General features: G+C 40.7%; 1 protein-coding gene across 2 annotated transcripts in view; it reads right to left on the reverse strand.

Moving 5' to 3' along the window:
* LOC121347878 (fatty acyl-CoA reductase 1-like) overlaps nucleotides 1-19,221 on the reverse strand; it is a 114,086-nt gene that overhangs the window by 47,088 nt on the left and 47,777 nt on the right. For both annotated transcript variants that reach the window (XM_041426853.1, XM_041426854.1), the window contains exon 2: nucleotides 14,827-15,052. In XM_041426853.1, coding sequence (XP_041282787.1) covers nucleotides 14,827-15,015 — 189 coding nt within the window. In that variant the 5' untranslated portion in view covers nucleotides 15,016-15,052. The remainder of the gene's footprint in view (nucleotides 1-14,826; nucleotides 15,053-19,221) is intronic.

Genomic DNA, 19,221 nt, shown 5'->3' on the forward strand with positions numbered 1-19,221 from the left:
TTTTATGCATTTCTGTTCTCAGCACGACACACCTTCTGTCCAAGGATGTGAATATATTTGCAGTGTACCTCAGAGGATGGAGTATGACCATCAACAAATTCCACTGTTTATTTATGGTTAATATTTTACAGCAATAAACATTATATATGTTCCTATTTGATTAGGTAACAATCTGAGGCCAACACCTTCCCTTCTGAGGCTCCCAGTAAAATGATAACCTTTGAAACACATCAGCTGCCTGATATAAAAACTGAGAACTTTCTCCATCAAACAACTCAATAACTGATCTATATCTTTATGACTACAACTTCTCGTCATGGAGATACAGATATCCCCTAAACCACTTCAGTAAGTCACAAGCAGATGTGGGGTTAGCTCAGCATATCAAGACACTGATATGAGGAAGTTCTGTTGGGAAGTCTTCCCAGCTGGACAAATCCCAAACCACAGAGCATTTCCCTGGTTGGTATCCACGGGCTGCATGGCTAATATTCCTGCAGTGCACTTCAGCTATGAAAAGAAAAGGAGAATAAATAGTTAATCCCATTTGGGGAAAGGACACACACTCAGGAATAAGAGGCTTGTATTATGCTGAGAGGCAGCAAAGATATACAGAGGGGTATGGAATAAAGAACTTTGCTTCCTGAAGGGAGATGGCCTTTAAGATCAGCTGGTTTAATGAAAGGCATGGCAGAGTGCTGGAATGAGATGAGCTTGAAGTCCCTTCCAAACCAAACCATCCCATGACGTGAAGATGGGACTTAGCAGATCACGGCCCAAGGATCTGCAGATCATTTAACAGATATGAGCAGTACAGCCACACACTGCATTTGGGGCAGAGCTGACTTGGAAAAGATGCAGCTAGAATTGCTGCTGATTGAGTGATGTTCTGACCAAAACCTTCCCAGGAGATTTCTGGGGTTACCGAAAAGTGGGGAAATGGGTTGCTAGGCCCCAAGGCAGCAAATCCTGTCTGTCAGAAAGAAACGGAAGAAGTGACAGGCAAGGGCAGAAAGAATAATCATCTTCCAAGCTTCAAAAGGAAGGGCTGAAGGGCAGAATTTTGGAAGAATGACAAAATGATTTACTGCTTCCATGCCCTATGGAAGCTCAAGATCTCCATGCTGCTGAGAATGGTTACTGTCCTCTCACTCAACATACTGTGCACATAAAAAACCTGACAGGGAAGAATCTAACTACCATTCCCTAAAGGCTCAGAGACTCTCCATTGATAAAACTCCATCAAAATCATACAGGCACTACATTAACAATTCTGAATTGCAGCAAACTTGATTTATTCTGTATTCCTTTCCTTTTCAGGCTGCAGCGCAGAATCCGGATGCCCTCTGAGCATCCCAATAACACCCAGCCCATTGCCTTTGATAAGCTTGTATTTCTGCTCACCACGAAACAGAAACAAGCAAAATCAGTACTTAGGACTTGTGGAGACAATAATATTTTAAAGGATCAGGTTTAGTGGGTTAATTTTTAACACATATAAGCCTTCACATACAAGAATTTTCTCCACCTCTGAAATTCCATGCCTTGATCTCTTGTGCATCCTTTCTTAGTGCAAATCCTTTAAATAGATTAGATTTAAAGAACTATTTATTTGATGCTAGAAAGAGATGCTAAAGCAATATTATGGCAGGCATTTATGAAGTGATTAAAATCTTCTATTTATTCTACACAGATGTAAAAAAATGATGGTCATTTATTTTGCTAATTGATATGAAATGGTGGAAAGATAGAAATCAGAACTTGATTGTCCTTTCTTCATTGGACAAAGCAAGAGCCCCATGCAGAGAAAATCCCGTCCTTGAGGAACCTGTATGGTGACAACATGAAGGAGATGAATGAATCAAAAAGGATGGAGAAGAAAAAGAGAGTATTTTCCCTACATATCTTTCTGGGTAACTCCCAGTGATGTTATACGGCTCCAAATTCTTACCTACAATACAGGTTTTCTCTGCAGGCTATTTCTATGTTTCACCACACTTATTATGACATTAACAGTTTAATGTACATTCATTTAGTCTTCTCTGCCTTTCCTGGAAAATAAAACCAAACAAAACTCCAAACAAATGAACCCATACCCCCAAAAACAAACCAACCAAACAAAATGCCCTGAACAAACCAAACAAACAAAAAACCCCAAACCTATCTCAGCTCTTCTACTACCTTGACACCTGTAAAATAGCAAACCCTATTTTCACAGAGGAAACCCTTGGGTGTCTCAGAGAAGGCATGTCATGGGTTTAGGCCTTACGTCTCAAAAAGATGCATCACCTTCCCAATACCACATATGTGGAGAGAATGTGACACGGGAAGTAGTCAAGTGACAGTGACATTTTATAAGAACTAGTTACAAGCTCCACCTCCAAGTTCTTAGAATCTTGGGTAACTTGCATAGTTTACCTGGAAAGCTAAGTTGCACCTTGGGCATGAAATCTGGTAGAGAAACCAGCTGGCAAGAGCATATTTGAACAAGCAGCCACATGAATGAGCTCTCAAACACATCTCTGGCAGCGCAATGTGAAATTCTGTGGCTGTGTTAGAACTTCTACCCACATGGTAGAAGCATGGGAATAGATTTCACAGCTTAGTATTCTAGCTAGGGAAGATGAACCCTGCTCTTACAGGTCTTCAGATTAAAAAAATCAGGACTCATGAGACACAAGCTCCTTGCTTGCTTTCTGACGGTACACGTCAAATAAACCTTGCTCCAGAAAAATGCCTAAGTAGGTATTTTATTTGTTGAAATGGGAACTCACTGCAAATTTTGTATGAGCTTCTGACATGCTGCATCTGTAAGCTGCACATCTGGCTTATCCCACATTGAAAGAGGGAAAACAATTTTCATTTATTTGACAGAAGGAGTAACTGATTAATCTAGATATTTAAACAGTTGTCCTGAAGGAAGAATATGAAGTTTTGGTGCATCTTATATATTCTCAAGTTCTTCTTCAGCTTTCTCATGGGCCTCCTTTAGGCACTGGAAGAGCTATGTCCTTCCTAACCTGCTCCCTGGGTGGTCGAAATCCAGGTTGAGGACTAGGGACTGTGAACATGAATATTAAGAACTGTTAATGGCATTGCATCTGTTTTAATCCCTTTTTTGTCAGCCACTCACTTGCTTCACTATCTCCAAGTGCAGTAATTCCTGTGACTTAAAACACCCCACCAGGACATGCTGAAGCAGCTGGAAGAACTTATCTCACTAAGGTTTGTTTAGGGAGTGACCTCTTGAACACAGAAGCTTCACTGTAATGAACTCTGCCCAGCAGAGGCGGAACAGTAAAAGCCAAAGGATGTATAATAAGACTGGGAAAGCTACTAGCACCCAGGAGCTCAGAGATCCAGATCCTATTTCCTTTCTCTGGATTCCTAAGTTAGATATGACTTCTGACAGCACTGCTAGTTACCAGCAGAGCCTGTGGCATAAAGAATGCACTACAACCTGGAGATTTTTTCCTCTTTTAAGATACTAAACAGGGTAAGTTCCCAGACAAACCCTTAGGGAATTCTGCTTATAAGTGACCTCCAGGCAAACCATGAACCATTAAACCCTTGCAGTCTGAATGTCCAGCCAGGTTTCTCTTCCCCACCTTGACTGTAACATCCTTATCTGCATGCTGGCAATCTGATGGAGACAATGCTGAAAGCTTTGCCATTGACAAGGTAAATGGTTTTCCCTTCATCCACAGATTCAGTCATTTTATCCCAGGACCTCATTGGTCCAGCTAAGTATACCAAAGGTAAATCATAAAATCATGGAAGGGTTTGGGTTGGAAGTGACTTTAAAGATCAGGGATCCAGGGGCAGCCACAGCTTCTCTGCACTTCCTGTGCCAGGGTCTCACTACCCAAAAAGGGAAGAATTTCTTTCCAATATCCAATCTAAATCTATTCTGTTTCAGTTTGAAACTGTTCCCTCTTGTCCTGTCACTCCAGGCCCTTTTCAATAGAGTCTCTCCATCTTTCTTCCAGGCTCCCCTCAGGTACTGGAAGTCTGCAATTAGGTCACCTCTTTTCCAAATCCATGCTGACCTTCAAGTCACCTCCTTTTCCTTAAAGTACCCAGAAATATGTCAAGAAAATTCACACCATGATTTCCTTTTTCAGGGACAGGAGTGAAACTGCCTGGTCTGCAGGTGCCTGAATTGATCCTCTTGACCCTTCTGACAGAAGGTGAAGCATTTGCCCTTTTTTTTCAGCCATTAGTGTTATCTAGAATATAGAAATCCTGAAGGCTACTGAAATAAATGGAATACATAGTTCTTCATGCTCTCTTTAGCCCCCTGGCAAAGAAATTTGCTGCAAAACATATCCACACACAGAGTTCTCATCAAGTCAGCTTTCTGGAGATCAAAGCAAGGGCAGCAGCTTGGGAACTGCCACATCCAACCAGGAGTCAACCATCAGGGAGAGAGCGTGCCTCTAGGCATGGATACAGCACAGTAAGGAGCCTTGATTTTGAGTTGGTGAAGGGAAAGGGTTGCTAGTCTAGCTAAATATTTTTAAAATCGAGGCATACTTTATTCACTCTGTTGAAAATTATCACTAGACTGGTTTTTGACCCTATACAGTTCAGTTATAAGCTTTCACTTGTTTTCTTTGAAGAAGGTTGGCGTGTCTTCAGTGGTGCATCACTCTTGTGCTTATCTTAAATTCAAGGAGATTGTGTTGAAGTGGGTGCCACTGAAGAGTTAACAGAAACTTGCCTTGTGTTATTACAATCTGAATTGGGTGAGTTTTGCCAAGTGTTGTGGCTTATTGTTTATATGATTTAGATGAGAGAGAAAACTTAAGAGTGATCTCCTCATACATGAAGCTTTGGCATAGTCAATGTCTGATTGCATCAAGATTTAAAAGCAGGGACTGAGCGTGGGATGTCTGGATGGGACTTCTGGGCACTGCTGCAGTAGAAATAGCAAATATGAATAACAAAATCAAGCACTAACTTGTGGCTTTTTTAAAAATCAAACAAACCTTTGATACTAACTAATTGTGTGTGTACTTTTGATCTCCATTATTTTGTGTCTTCTTCTCATCTTTCTTGTCTATTCTGCCAGTTGTCTCCTTGCGTTGCCATCTCATCCTAAAAGTGGGATTTTATAGCTTAGTTTAGGAACAAACTAAGTTATTTTGGTTTTGTATCTGCCAAACACTAAAATGTGTTTTCAAGCCTTCAATCTACTGCTGAGCTCAGCAAAACAGGAGCCTGGATCTGACTTACTGGGATTACAGTTGAGTATAATACTGTGAGTACTTAATCTGTATAATAAAATGTTTACAATGAACAGTCAGTATCTTCCTAGTTGGGAGGAGAAAAAAATGCCTCCCATATGTTTTTTTGGCAAAGAAGGTAAGGACTTTTTTCGGGAATTACCTTGACTGCTTTGGTAGAGCTCTAACCGCAGGGCCCTACAAGGAGGGGAAAGAAATATCCAAACCCCAAAATACTCTTCCAAAGTAACAATTTGGCAAAGAAGGTAAGGACAAGCAAAATGGACTTTTTTCGGGAATTACCTTGACTGCTTTGGTAGAGCTCTAACCGCAGGGCCCTACAAGGAGGGGAAAGAAATATCCAAACCCCAAAATACTCTTCCAAAGTAACAATTTACTTTTTTAACTACTTCAGTGTTTTATTTTTATAATTACTGAACCAGAGCTCTAAATTACAGCAAAAATTTCTAGTCAGTGGCCAGTTTCTTCCACAACATTGAAAATTTGCCCTTTGGATGAAGCAATAAAAAGTTATTTCGATCCTCTTTTTTTTTAGTGAATGCATCTTGAAAAACTAGGATGTCCAGAGAGCTCTGTACTTGTCTGAAGTTTACATTAGTTTTATTTGTTAAAGATGTATCAAAATCTGCTAAGACATACACATACACACTGTAAGTATTGGTAATTACACCTCCACTCGAAAGTTTCATGACACTTTCTGTAACAGCTCTCAGTCTGACCTCTTTAAATCTTTTTTAGAAGTACCTCACTCATTATTCAGGATGTTCAGGTATAAAGCAGTCTGTGAGAATGCAACAATAGGGAAGCAGGACGGTAAAAAAAGGGCTTATCATTCTTCAAGTGATAAGCTCACGTTTCAGAGGACCAGGTGAAAACAACTGTGCCTCTTCTAGCCTTGTATGTGTGCCCACACCCAAGGAATTAACCACCTGAAGTATCCACCCACAGATAATTTCAGCACTGGGAAGGGCATCTCAGTACAAAGCGTGACAAAATTCTCAATGGTGGAGGAGGGAAAAACATTTTAATGGCTAGATTTCTGCTTGGGGAGGTTGCTTGCAGAAAGGCAATAATCTGTTCAGAAAGCTGATGTGGCATTTTGATTTATGCATGCAATGATGCAAGTCAGAACCTCACAGTTTTTTAAAGCAATCTCCCTAATATATTTGGCAGTTCTTATGGCTCTGGTAAATATAATAAAAACAGAAGGTTGGATTTGCCAGAGTAAACTGCAGTAAAGGTGACCTCCAGACAACTTTTAAGCTGTGTGATCCTCTGGAGGATGGATTTTAGGATCAATTGCAGGACACTCAGAAGATCAAAAGCTCTGGATTGTGACTATCAAGATGCACCCTGTGTCACAAGCAGGAGCTCTCTCAGAGGCCCAAAGGACCAGAGTACTCTGCCACTTCTCCCCAGTATTTCAACAACTTTTGTTTATCTGTGTACTAGCCAGGGATCAGGTTTTGAAAGGGAAGTAAAACCAGAAGTTTAAAGATTCTGCCCCACTACCTTTAGGATTTCTTCTTAAACTTCTGTGTTTTGTTGACAACAAAATTTATTTCTTTGCAGGGTGTCTCACTCAACCCACTATACAGGGTCTTCTGACAAAATTGGTCTTAGGTTTCATTATACAGTCACAGTCTGCTGCTACAGAAGAAAAAAATACTGGTAAGGAATGCCAGAGTTCAATTTAGGAAAACAGAAAAGCTTTCTTTAAGAAAAAAATGGAAGAAACAGCTGAGGATAGAATGGAATAAAATCAGACACAAAGGATAAAATTTAAGTTAATTTGAGTTAACTTTACATTGTGTTGAATGACCAAATAGCCAATTCTGCTCTTTGGGTGCTGACTGATGGCTCCATTGCCAACCCACTGCAGAAGAAGACGAGCCTGCGTTCTTAGCTACGATCTGCCGGCCCTCAGAGGGTGTCTGAGGTCAGCTGTCCTCATTCAGCCCCTATTCCAAGCAGAGAACCCACGCCCACAGATGGGCTGTGGAACGTGAGCAGCTCCGCTGGCGTCCATAGTGGTTCTGAAGCGCAACAGTCCAAAAAGGAATTGTGCCAACTCGCATACATCAAGAGCCAAGTCCCAGGCTCCAGTAAAATGACAAACATTGTTTAAAAACATATTTGCTGGAGGCCTTGCTGGTGAACAGGTCACTTGGCAAAACTGTGAACACAAGGCATGCTGTGCAACTGCCTAAAAGCTCAGCTCTCCTGTGTGCCTGAGCAAAACCAGGATCCAGGAGAAATCGGCAGCTTACAAAGGATGCCCAACAGGACCTCTCTAATGATGTTGCTCCATGGCCTTGCTGCCAGCAAAAGCTGCTGGGAAATGGCTCTGATTTCTGCTACTGATGTAAAACTCTCAAGCCTGCATAGGAGAGCTTTTCTCTTCAATGCTCTTTGCTCTTTTCCCTTCCTCTTTGCAAATGCCATGCTGAACTCCTCCGTCCCTCTCAGCACACTCCCCCACTTCCTTGACCTTTTCCTTTAGGATATGTAGACAGCAATGGTGGTGATGCTAAGAAGTTTTCTCCTGGCAAGGAGACCTGGAAAGATGAAACTTTCCAGATGGAGAGATCTCCAATTGGCATAAAAGTGAATTTTGCAGATTAGAGAATCTAAAGCTTCCCCTCAGTCACATGAAAAAAATTCTAACATTAGGATACTATTACCCCCTCCAGCTTGACACAGGCTGAGTTCATATGCAACCACATGGGAAAAGAGGTGGATGAGAGCAGTACCAATAAAGGCGAATGCAATAGTGCAATAAAGCGTTACCAATAAAACAATTACTTCTTGGGTTTAGTAGCTTGCAAACCCAGAAATTGTTTAGTTTGCTCATGCTCCAAGGCTGGAATCAGACAGTACTGGTTTCCCAGATTTAGAAGAGTGATGAACTGCATTTTCATCTCAGTATCCAACACTTTTCCCTGTGTTTAAGTTGCTATCATCTGAAGTTGAAATACTGGCAGGAAAATCAAACTCATACATGTAATTATCCAGAACAAAAAGAAAATCACCAGAATGCCACAGAATTAAAAGGACGGCTTGTAAACTACTTACTTGGGCCCATCACCTCTTTGAAATCTACCTTTCAGGAGATATTCAACCAAAACTAAATGAAGTTACCAAGAGAAATTCCACTGATTCCAGGAACTGGGCCTTGGCTGCAAACCAGAAACTACACAGGCAGAAATGCAAATTCAAGCAACATTATGAAAATCCTTTAAAGCTATGACTCAACTGCAATCTTAGTTTGCTAACTTCCTTATGAGAGTCCCTCTTTCTTCTGTATGACACCCTTGCACATCGAAGAAAAAATATTGTGAAGTTGCGGGCTGTAAGTGTCTCAAAATATCACTGCTTATGGAGCACTAAAAATGCATTCCATTTTACAGATGGCAGCAAATGCAGCTTAACCACAACATCTATGTTGTTACTGGCAAGAGAAAAATCTTATTGTTGGTGGTTTTTTTAATTGCATTGTTCTCAAGGTACTGCCTGCTCATTTGTTTCAAGGACTGAACTTTTATTTTGTCATTTATCAGCTGGTGGAATCTTCACTGCAGAATCTTCACTAACACACAAATCCCTTGAGATACCCATCACTAAATAAAACAAAAATGGCTAGCTTGAAAGACAGTGCCCTTATGCATATGTGTGCATTTGTGTCTATATAAATGTGTACGTGTTAACTGGGCTGCAGAGCACAGTGCTTTTGTGCTGGCTGCATAAAAAGCTTGTCAGTAACATTTCCTTGGACAAAATGAGGTCTCTGACCACAAGAGTTGTCAGACAGCAGCATACTATTAACCACAGTATCTTTACAGATTTAGCAGAATAACTGAATATTAATATTTAAACATGTGCACGTCTCTTGTCAGATATCTTATGTGAAACTGAGAAAGTTCTCCTTTGTTTTCAGCTTTTTTAAAACTTTACTGCATGAGCAGCACATGCGATAGTGCACAGTTGGCCACAGGGATTTTTCTGGAATGCTTCTATTTGATGCTCTGTATTCTCTTCTGGAGGTGCTGCTGTATAGATCACCATCTACTTGACATCACAAAGTGATTTTAAGGGGGAAAAAACCCAGACCAAAAAAAAAAAAAAAAAAACAACCACTTATGAAATCTGACTGATTTATCATGACCCCAGTCCAGGCCACAAAAAAGGTGCATGAACCCAAGAAGTAAATATAAAGGTGAGGGGCAGCCTTTACAGATTGCTCTGCAGATGGTGAGTATGTGTGTAGAATGACATGAAGACAGAAACCATTAACCCCTGTGCTGTTGCAGCTGAGCAAGAAGATACAGAGAAAGCTGAGCTGTCCAAAATGATGTTGCTTTACCCTTCATACAAGGCACATTTTCTGCACACACACCTTGCAAGGATCAACACTGCTGAGCTGGCAGCTGCTGCCAGGGAGGTGGCCCCTGGTTAATGTTGGAGTACCCTGATTCATGCTGGGTTTCTCTTTCCAGGGTAAGATGAGGAAACCGATGTGTCAGGTTTTGACACCAAAACCTTTTTCTTCACAGAATGATGAACACACTTGAAATTAACTGAGAAGCATTTCTGCTTTCAACAACTTACTAATTGCAGAGCAATCCACCTCATTTCTACACTTTCATATCATACTGTGCTTTTGTTTTTAATTTAGACTCTTATGTCATTTAAACATTCTTAATTCCTTTGTGATTTACTGTGTACCTTTGTACAACTGGAGGAAACTGAAAACTGCAGTCTATTTTAAAAGAATTGACTTTACTACTGTGAATACCTGCAGGAACTGAAGGACTGAAGACAGTTTGCAAAGATGGAGCATTACACTGTGATCTCTCCTTAACAGCAATAAAACTGAAGTTTGAATTCTGTACCATCTGGCAGAGCTTGTGACCTGGAGACAAATAGCATCCCCAAGGCTTGCCTGGGTTATTTCAGATACATTGTTTCTTTTAAAAGACAATGTACAACACCATTAGGTCATAATCCTTCCTAGAGCTTCCAGTACTGCAAGTTCTGCTTTTAAGGGGCCAGATCAGCAGAACCGTGCTGGTAACACCACAGAACTGCATCTCTAAGTGATCAGAGACTGATGTTTCAGGCAGAGAGTCATGCAGGAGTACAAGCAGAACCAATGTAATATAAGGGACACAGCTTCTTGCAGTTGGAGATGCCTTTAGGAAGGTCTAGAGCACAAGTCTTAGGAGGAGTAGCTTAGAGAGCTGGGGTTGTTTAGCCTGGAAAAAAGAAGGCTCAGGGGGTACCTCATGGCTCTCTACAACTACCTGAAAGCAGGTTTTAACAAAGTAGTGGCCAGTCTCTTCTCCCAGATAAAAAGCGATAGAATGGAAACGCAACAGTCTTGAGTTGTGTCAGGGAAGGGTTAGATTGGACATCAGGAAAATTTTTTTCAACAAAGGGTTATCAAGCATTGAAACAGGCTGGGAGGGTTGAGTCACCATTCCTGGAGGTATTTAAAAGATGTGAAGATGTGATGCTTAAGAACATGGTTTAGTGGTGGATTTGGACGTTCTGGGTTAACAGCTGGACTGATCATAGCAGTTTTTTGCCAAGATAACTGATTCTATGACACTATGATTCTATAACTCATTTGTTCTTCAAACACTCAAAGATAAAAAATATATTATTTCAGTCTTGGCCTTGAACACTTCAAGGGATGGGGCATGTACAGAATCAGAGAATCAATTAGGTTGGAAAAGATCTCTGAGATTATTGAGTCCAACCTATGACCTAATACCACTGTATTCCATCAGCCTAAAATCTTCATTAACCCTGATCCAAGTACAAGCGCCTCTACAGTGATCACAGCAGATTTCAGGGATGCTGTTCCAGGATGGAGTGACACTGCACCAGTTTGGCATGGAGAGCCTTTATTGGTTATGGTTATGATTGAGGGGGCAAAGTCACAGGAGGCTGGGAAAGATACATCTGGAATGATTTGCTGAAATTTACTGGGCCTTGCTGGATATTTACTGATAAATACAGCACACTTCACGAGGAAATACTGAAGAGACAAAGGTGTTTGACAGCATTGCCCATCCCAATGTGCAGGTCCAGACAAAGCTTTGCAGGGAAGAGAAGGTCTGTCTGTAGCATCCACTAACTGGAAGGGTTAACTGTGGCTGGATGACAGGAAAAAGCTGCAGCATTTTACAGTCATACCCAATTCCCCATTTTCAGCAGCCTTATTCACAGCCTCCTCATTTTCTCTCTGAATTATCAGAGACATTAATAAGAGCCTTTTCCACTCCCCACTTTGTCTGACCTTTCTAATTAGGAATACTGAACAAATGTATCTGAGAAACAGCCTGGCAGCAGCAAGCGGCCTTGGTTCACTGAATTCAGGGCCTGGAAAATGTTCTGCTCTCCCAGGGACAACGGGAAAGCTACAATTGGTGACTCAGCATTAGCCCAGTAACTGCTCTCCAGGGAATCGAAGACAACCCCTCCAAGCATTCCTGCCTATTTTTGTGCACAGAGGGATCAGACAGCAAAAAATGGTCCTTGAAGCAATTCCCTACCTCTGACAAAGATTCCCATCAACTAACAACTATAAAGCCCTGTCAAGCTTTGCCTCACGATCCACATCCAGGCAGCAGCCCATACTGAGATCCGGGGTTTTTTGTAAAACAGATGTGCTCTGTGCAAGGCAGACGTGGCATTTCATTAAGCACAGGGTAATAGCTTGATTCCCTTAGGGACCTGCTGCTGGAAAACAGAACATCTCCTTTCATAAACAGGCAAGGTCACCATGTTTGTTTTGGATTTGATGCTAAGATAATAGAGTATCTGTTCATTATACACTGAATATTAATGCACTAATGCACCTGCATGTAAAACTAATTTTACAAAGGAAAGCAGCATTATATTAAATTTCAATGCCTATTCAGCTACAGAATGCAGTCAAAGAGTTCTGATTTATGCCCAAACTATTTTCTGTATTTTCTTTTCCATGTTGGATTCAGAAGTTGGAAAATTCCAAGTAACCAACTGTTGAAAAGCACAAACTAAGTTATTTTGCCTGATCACACTGTATCACCCTTTTGTAACCCACAGCTCCTCTTGTATTTAACAGGAGTCATCTTCCAGCAGATTCACATGCACACACTGTGAAGAAGACAGGGCACGAATGTGACACCTCAGTGTTTAAACCCCTGCAGATATAATGATAAAAGCCACACAAATTTCACAGAGATATATGAAAAGGGATCAAAATTCTAGGCAAGTTCTTTCAAAATATTTCTAAGTACTATCAAAAATCAGGAGTCCCCACAGGACCTTACCTGAAGAACCTAAACATTATGCAATTTATTTTAACCAATCTGGTTCACTCTGATATTACTTCATCCCAAATACTCATTTTATCTCTTTGCTTAGAATATTTATAAGTTGGCAACCTGTATTTCTCTGCTCCTTTGGTTCTTGGAATACTTACTTTCTGGATGTGCAAACAAGAAAATCCAGAAGCCAATACTAGTTCAAAATTAAATGTAAAAAGAGGAGTTACTTGCAAACTGAATGTGTCATGGGTCAGTAGAGAAGATTACACAGGGCAGGATATGAAAGAAAAAATAAAGTATGTTCTCCTAAACCTAGTACAAATACTATTCTGCATTAAATCAGTAGTTTGTGGGGAAAGGAATAATTACTCACTAGAGTTTAGAAATTATAAAGGTACACATAAATAGCACACATAAATACGAGAAAGGATTTTATTCTGAAGCTTCCTGTGCTTACTCCAATATATCTCATCAGAGACTCTGATCAGAAATTTCAAATGCGAATGTTGTCTGAAGATTTGGAACGAAGTTTTGCTGCATTTTTATTTGTTATATACCTCAGGGATTTCCCAAACTGGAGCATGCAAACCAGAACAGTAAATGAAAGGGCAGTCTCTAGACTGTGATCAACTAGAAAAGATCTTCAAAAATGTTAAGAGTAATGTTTCCTGCCCTCCTCGTCTGTCATTAAATTAACATCTAGTGGAATTAACAGTTTCATTTTTAGAAAAAAAAATCTCCAAGGGTGTCAACATTTGTACATGACCATCCCCTTTGAGGAGCAGGGTTGTTGCCTTAGGCAAAGATTTTTGAGTCATTTTAAAATTATCAGCATCAGAAAGACACCTTCTTCCTTAAGAGGACCTGGATGACTTGTGAAAGTTTTTTTTTCTTCCAAGGGCTGCAGCAGCCTAACTTAGAGCTCTGCCTTCTCCTTTTCTTCATTTGACACACATTGGAGCAGGCTGCCAAAGGTTCAAGTAGAGGTTATCATGTCCTGTTTGCTGTTGGCAAGTCTAAAACTGCTGACACATGCTAGGAAGAAAAATAGGTACATCTAATACAGCTGCAACAATAAAAAAGCTACTAGGGAACCCCACCTAGAGCTAATAATACCTCCAAGCTGTGCTGCCCAACTGAAGAGATAAGCCAGCAGCATTTATACATAAAATGCAAACAGACCTTACCTTGATAAATACTTAGGTTTATCATTTCCTCAAGTGTTTTAAAACACAAAAGGCAAAAACACACCACACTTGGGATTTTTTCACATTATCCACTGAGATGAAAGCTGGGGGTGGACTTGGCAGTGTGAGGTTAAGGGTTGGACTCAAAGACCTTGAGGGTCTTTTCCAACCTAAATCATTCTATGACAGACTTGCAAAAAGCAACTAATGCGACTGTTTCCTTTTATATTACTCACAAATTTTCCTGAATGTGAAAACAATCTATCCTCTGTTAAAAACACACCAAAACCAAACAAACTGTTCTTGGGACATACGTAAGATTTTCCTAGCTTAATGCCTCAAAACATTAAAAGGAAAAAAGCATGTTTTCTGCCAGACCTATTTGTCTCAAAGTCACCTATTTTATCTCTAACTTCTGCAGAAGGAAGAGGATTCTTCCAGTCAAGTCTTGTTCAAACTTTTAAACCAATACTCCATAAAGATATGTTGACATTTCTCAGGTTAATTCCCAGTAATTCCTTTCCTGCTAGGGCCAGATCTGTCCCTTCCTCTCATTTCACATCAGCTATGTACAAATTCGCACTATCAATAGGCATGAGCTTGAACTCTGGCATTTATCATAGCTGGAGGAGTGTGAGCAAGGTCACAACCTCACCTCTGGCTTCAGATCCAGAGGATCTTGAGAATCTTGAGAGCCTCAGACCAAGTCAGTGCCTCCTTACAAATGCTTACATTAAATACAGTAAAGGGCTTTGACACCCTTCTTGCCACTATAGATTTTTTCACTGGTATGGCAAACTAAACAGGATCAAGACACATGGGTGGAGGTCATGGAAAATGGGAAGTGAAAAGATTACATTGTTACAGTGTAAAATGCTGTGGTACCCATCAAAATCAGACATACACAGGTTTGTTCATGTAAAATTCTTTTGTCTGTTTGTTTTAGACACAGTAAAAATACACAGCTGTTACAGCAGAAGTCAGCATTTTGCTCCTGATGAACTGAGCCCTTTGCTTCACCCAGCTAGATGGATTTCAGATTAGATTCCAGAATAAACCATATGGACTTACCTTACATTTCAACATGTTGGCCACTCTCTCTTGCATTGACTGTCCAGCCTTTGGCCTGACAAGAATATAAACTGCTTTCACTTCAGGGCTGGAGCGCAGAAGTTTTTCCACAAGTACTTTACCCATGAAACCTGTAGCTCCTGTGATAAGTACGGTCTTCCCATTGTAATAAGCTGAGACTGAAGACATGGTGCTTTCTTGTTCTGTCCCTTCCTGCAGCAGGTACCTGAGAAAATGCAGAAATAAAGTTTTAAAAGCTTTTGGGATAACCTTTTTAGTCACCTAGGTCAATTCAAATTAGTTCAATCAATGGCAATTTTAAAAATGATTTTTTAAAAAAAGGCTTTATTGCTCTAAAAATCTGAGAAGCTTAAAAAAAATCAAGCTCAGCCTTATCCTCCACATGACACACAGCTGCACACAGAGGTCAAACACAGCTCATGCTGTCCAAGGCTCCCAGCAGGAGATGCTCACTGCAGTGCTGACAGTGTTTATCTGCTACTGTGAAGTGGCAGCCATGAAGATATGCAGCTATCCCTACAAGACAAAGGAGAAAGAAATTTCCTCACAAACACCGCTGTGTTTTCCACTTCAATTCCATTGTGCCTACGGCATTCCTTGTCAGCCGTCACTCACCAACACGCTCAGTCTTTTCCTGTTGCCCTGGCTTGGAATAACACCATGAAGAAAGCTCTTCTTCATGGAACACAGCGCAGTGACATTGCTCTGCACAACTGCAAGACCACGTGCAGGTCACAACCCTTCATGAGCTGCTATGGTCAGAATTCATCCCAGTTCACTCTAAGGAGTGTAGACATGATAGGCTCCCCTACGGAGATCCACTGACATGGACCAGGCTCCCACATTATCTGTCCCAGTTAAATATTTTAATTAGATGCAATGGTTTCAGGCCTGAATGTTCCCAGCCATCCTGATTCAAACTCTTAAGTTGATTAAATGCAAACAAAGCTGGACTGAATCCTCTTAGAAAAGCCCTTCTTCCCCTATTAGCCTAATAGAGGCAAAACAACCATCTTTGAAGTGGGGCAGACAACAGCAAGCACAAAACACACACTGTAAGGAAAAAGCTCACGAAAAACAACCAGTAAATGTTTTGAAAAAAGCCTACTGAATTTGAAACAAAAAGAAACAAGAAAAGTAGAATGCTGCCAATCACCTATTCAAGAATCAGAATGATGATCTTCAAGTATCCCAGAAAAACTCTTCCAGCAGAAACTTCAGAGACACAAACTAGGGAGTCAAACCTAACAAAGTATTACTTTTCTTTCCCACGTCTGAGTGCTGCCTGGGACCACAGCACTCAGCATCAAACAAATTAAAATCCCCAAATTTCTTTATCCATGACAAATCATCAGGTGTAGAATCCAGTTTAGAAAGTGGGTCAAGCAGAATAACCTCTCAGGGACACTATTTTACAAACTAATAGCTGTGGGTATTCTGGCTCAGTGAATTTGGTTATTAGCCTACTTTCAGATGTCATCAAGATTGTAACTTAGATGAATACAGAAGGCTCATTTAGGCCTATTAAAAACCTGTTCTTATTAAAGAGCTGGCCACTTGGGAAGTTAAATCAACAGGTTAAAACTACTGGATAATTAACTTATTTATAACAAAATGTCACATCTTGTTCCGGTTCAGAAAAACTGACTCATACTGGAAGACAGGAACTTGCAGAGCCAAGGAGCATGTGAAAAGTGTGTAGGGCCAGAAGAAAGTTGTAGTTTAGCCACATGAAGGCAAAAGATCTCAGACCCTTGGAATCACACATGCCCTGCAATGTAGAAAAATGAAGGAGAGAAGTCCTCAGTCACTAGAGGCCATACCAATCTCAGTGAACAACAGGAAAAAAAATATAAGAACCACTTCCAGCCACTGGATACTTGCTTTGAATTAGTATCCAGAAGATCATATCTGCACAAACAATAGTACATTTATAGAGTACTTAGCACCACAAGCTTGGAGAGGAGTTACTCTCCTTCCCACACTTCAGAAGTAAAGAGCATTTCCAACCTGCATCACTAAGAATTGCTGCTTTGCCTTAAGATTTATAGAGTACTGCACAAATAACTGTGAAAGGCTTCCACGTGTGGACATCAATTTATTATGTTGTTTCATTTGGGTTCCCTGCTTCAGTTATCTAAAAAGGTCTTCAGTTGTTGTGGCCAGATGTTCAATGCCTGCTAAAATAGTAAACAAATCACACTACGTTGAAGTGTCCCTATAATTAACCATGCAGCCATGTTTCACTAAGCATTTCTGACAAGGACTACATGCACATAAGTGACAGTTCTTCTCCATCTAGTCTGAGACCATTTTGAATATCTGAGTCAAAAAAAACCCAAAAATTCCATCTGCCAAGCCATTCTTGCATGATGAAAATGGAAGTACCAAACATAGCCACTGAAAAAGCAAACTTTCAAGGCAATCTGCTGTTACTCTTGATTACTGGCTTATCCTCCTAGGGTTAAAAGAAAAGGGAAGAAACATCCCATTCTTTCTATTTTCCATAATAAAGCAGTGCAAATTAGGCAGCCTAGAGTTAGTAGGGCAAATTTCAGAGTTGGATCCAGTTATTTGGCCTCATCCCAAATAAAAAGCCACAAAGAATGAGATGGTGTTTGCCTGTTATGGGAGCAGATTCATGTCTCTTTGCAGTACATTTACTTTTCTATTTCCTAAGTAAGCTTCAGAAGAAATTATAAAAATCTTGTACTCATCTGATGCCATGTTAATTATCAGGAAAAAAAATATGTGGATTTGTTTAATGCACACAAACAAATTCATGTTTTGAGATCGTGACACAAAAGCCAGAATGCTGCAATTTGGTATGTTCAGACAGATCCCTGAATCTCCACTGGTCAAGCAAATTTAAAGAGGCTTTTATTACATTTCAGGTTCAAAGGTAGATTCCAGTTTATATTCAGGATTGCTAAGGTATTTTCCTTTCAACTTGATCTTGAATTTTTTTATTTTGTACAACTATTTTTGATTTTTTAAATGTTTTTAAGAGTGTGATTAATTGTTCTCTGTTTTTATTGAATTTCCTTGGCCTTTGTAAAGAAAGTACTAAAGAACATATGGAGATTTTAAGGAACCAGAGGATTTCTGAGGTCAAAGGGTGTGACCCAAGTAATGCCTCTTAACCCAAGCCTGCTAACCTGACCCTTTGGAGGTCTACTTCAAACCAGGGAGAACTACATGCATGCCTTTTTGGCTTTTTACATTCAAGTTGTTTCCTGCGGAAGGTTATACTTGGCCTTTCATCTTAAGGAATAAATAGCCAATATTGAGCACTGACTATTTTCCAGTCAATTAAACTACAAGGCATTAAGTGCCTGGTAGAACTACTTGGACTATAGTCAGAAGTTGCAGAGAGACGACCCTTAGTGAGGTAAAGAAGGATAAAAACTATTTCATAGGCTGAGGTTCCTGGCTCTTCCAAATCTGACTGGAGGTGAGAAAGCCATTGAATTGTGGGGAAAAGCCCATGCAGGAGCTTCCTGAAGCCCAGTTCAAGTGAGTATATACAGGCAACTCAGATGCTTTAGGCACTAACTGGAGCAGGACTGTAATCTCTGATCCCACCTGAATTACTGAGTGCAGCATCTCTGCAGCAGCACAAATCTCTCTGATGCTGACTCATTTCCAGCCAGAGCATGAAAAACCCACGAGCCAGGAATCCCACTGAGCACCTCTGCAGACAGAAGTGCACAAGCTGTTCTGAGGGTACTGCTGCCTCTCACAGTCTCCTCTGGATCAAAGAGAAAGGATGGGCTACAGTGCTGCGTTACAAAGACATGCTCTTGTGCCAAAGGACAAGCAAAGGGAAAGGTGGGAATCCTAATCTTACCAACTTAATGCTTCCCCCCTGCAAAAGACAACCCTTGTATCCTCAGCTGAATAGCACAGGAGAACCTCCCCCACCAAGAGCAGGCACGACTGAGCTAATATTTAACAGAACAATTACTCCACATCCTCATCTTCCATGCATTTCGGTGATGCCAAATCTGCATCCAGATTGCACTGGTGTGATGCAGAGGGTTGGTTGCTACCAGAGCCAGAGAGATGGGAAGGGAAATGTGGACCTGAACCTCACTGAATGCTGTCACTGCCACTGCCCACGGCAGCCCCATGGCTGCAGGGGGTCAAGGAGGGACAGCAAAAGGGAGGATGAGCAATGGAGGTGGACTGAGGTGAACATTTCAGTATAGTTTGGATCACTGCCCTGTTCAAACAAGACAGCAGTCATTTCAGAAGTTTATCTATTGAGATATTTGTCTTTTCAACTCAACTGCATAAAATGAAAAAAAAATTATTTTTGTGCAAGAGCAAAGGACCATATGCCTATAAATGTACATCCAGGTTCAAAAATGG

The sequence above is a fragment of the Onychostruthus taczanowskii genome, unplaced genomic scaffold (genome assembly GCF_017590055.1).
Source record: "Onychostruthus taczanowskii isolate IOZ18803 unplaced genomic scaffold, ASM1759005v1 scaffold95, whole genome shotgun sequence".
In the NCBI taxonomy this organism is placed as follows: domain Eukaryota; kingdom Metazoa; phylum Chordata; class Aves; order Passeriformes; family Passeridae; genus Onychostruthus; species Onychostruthus taczanowskii.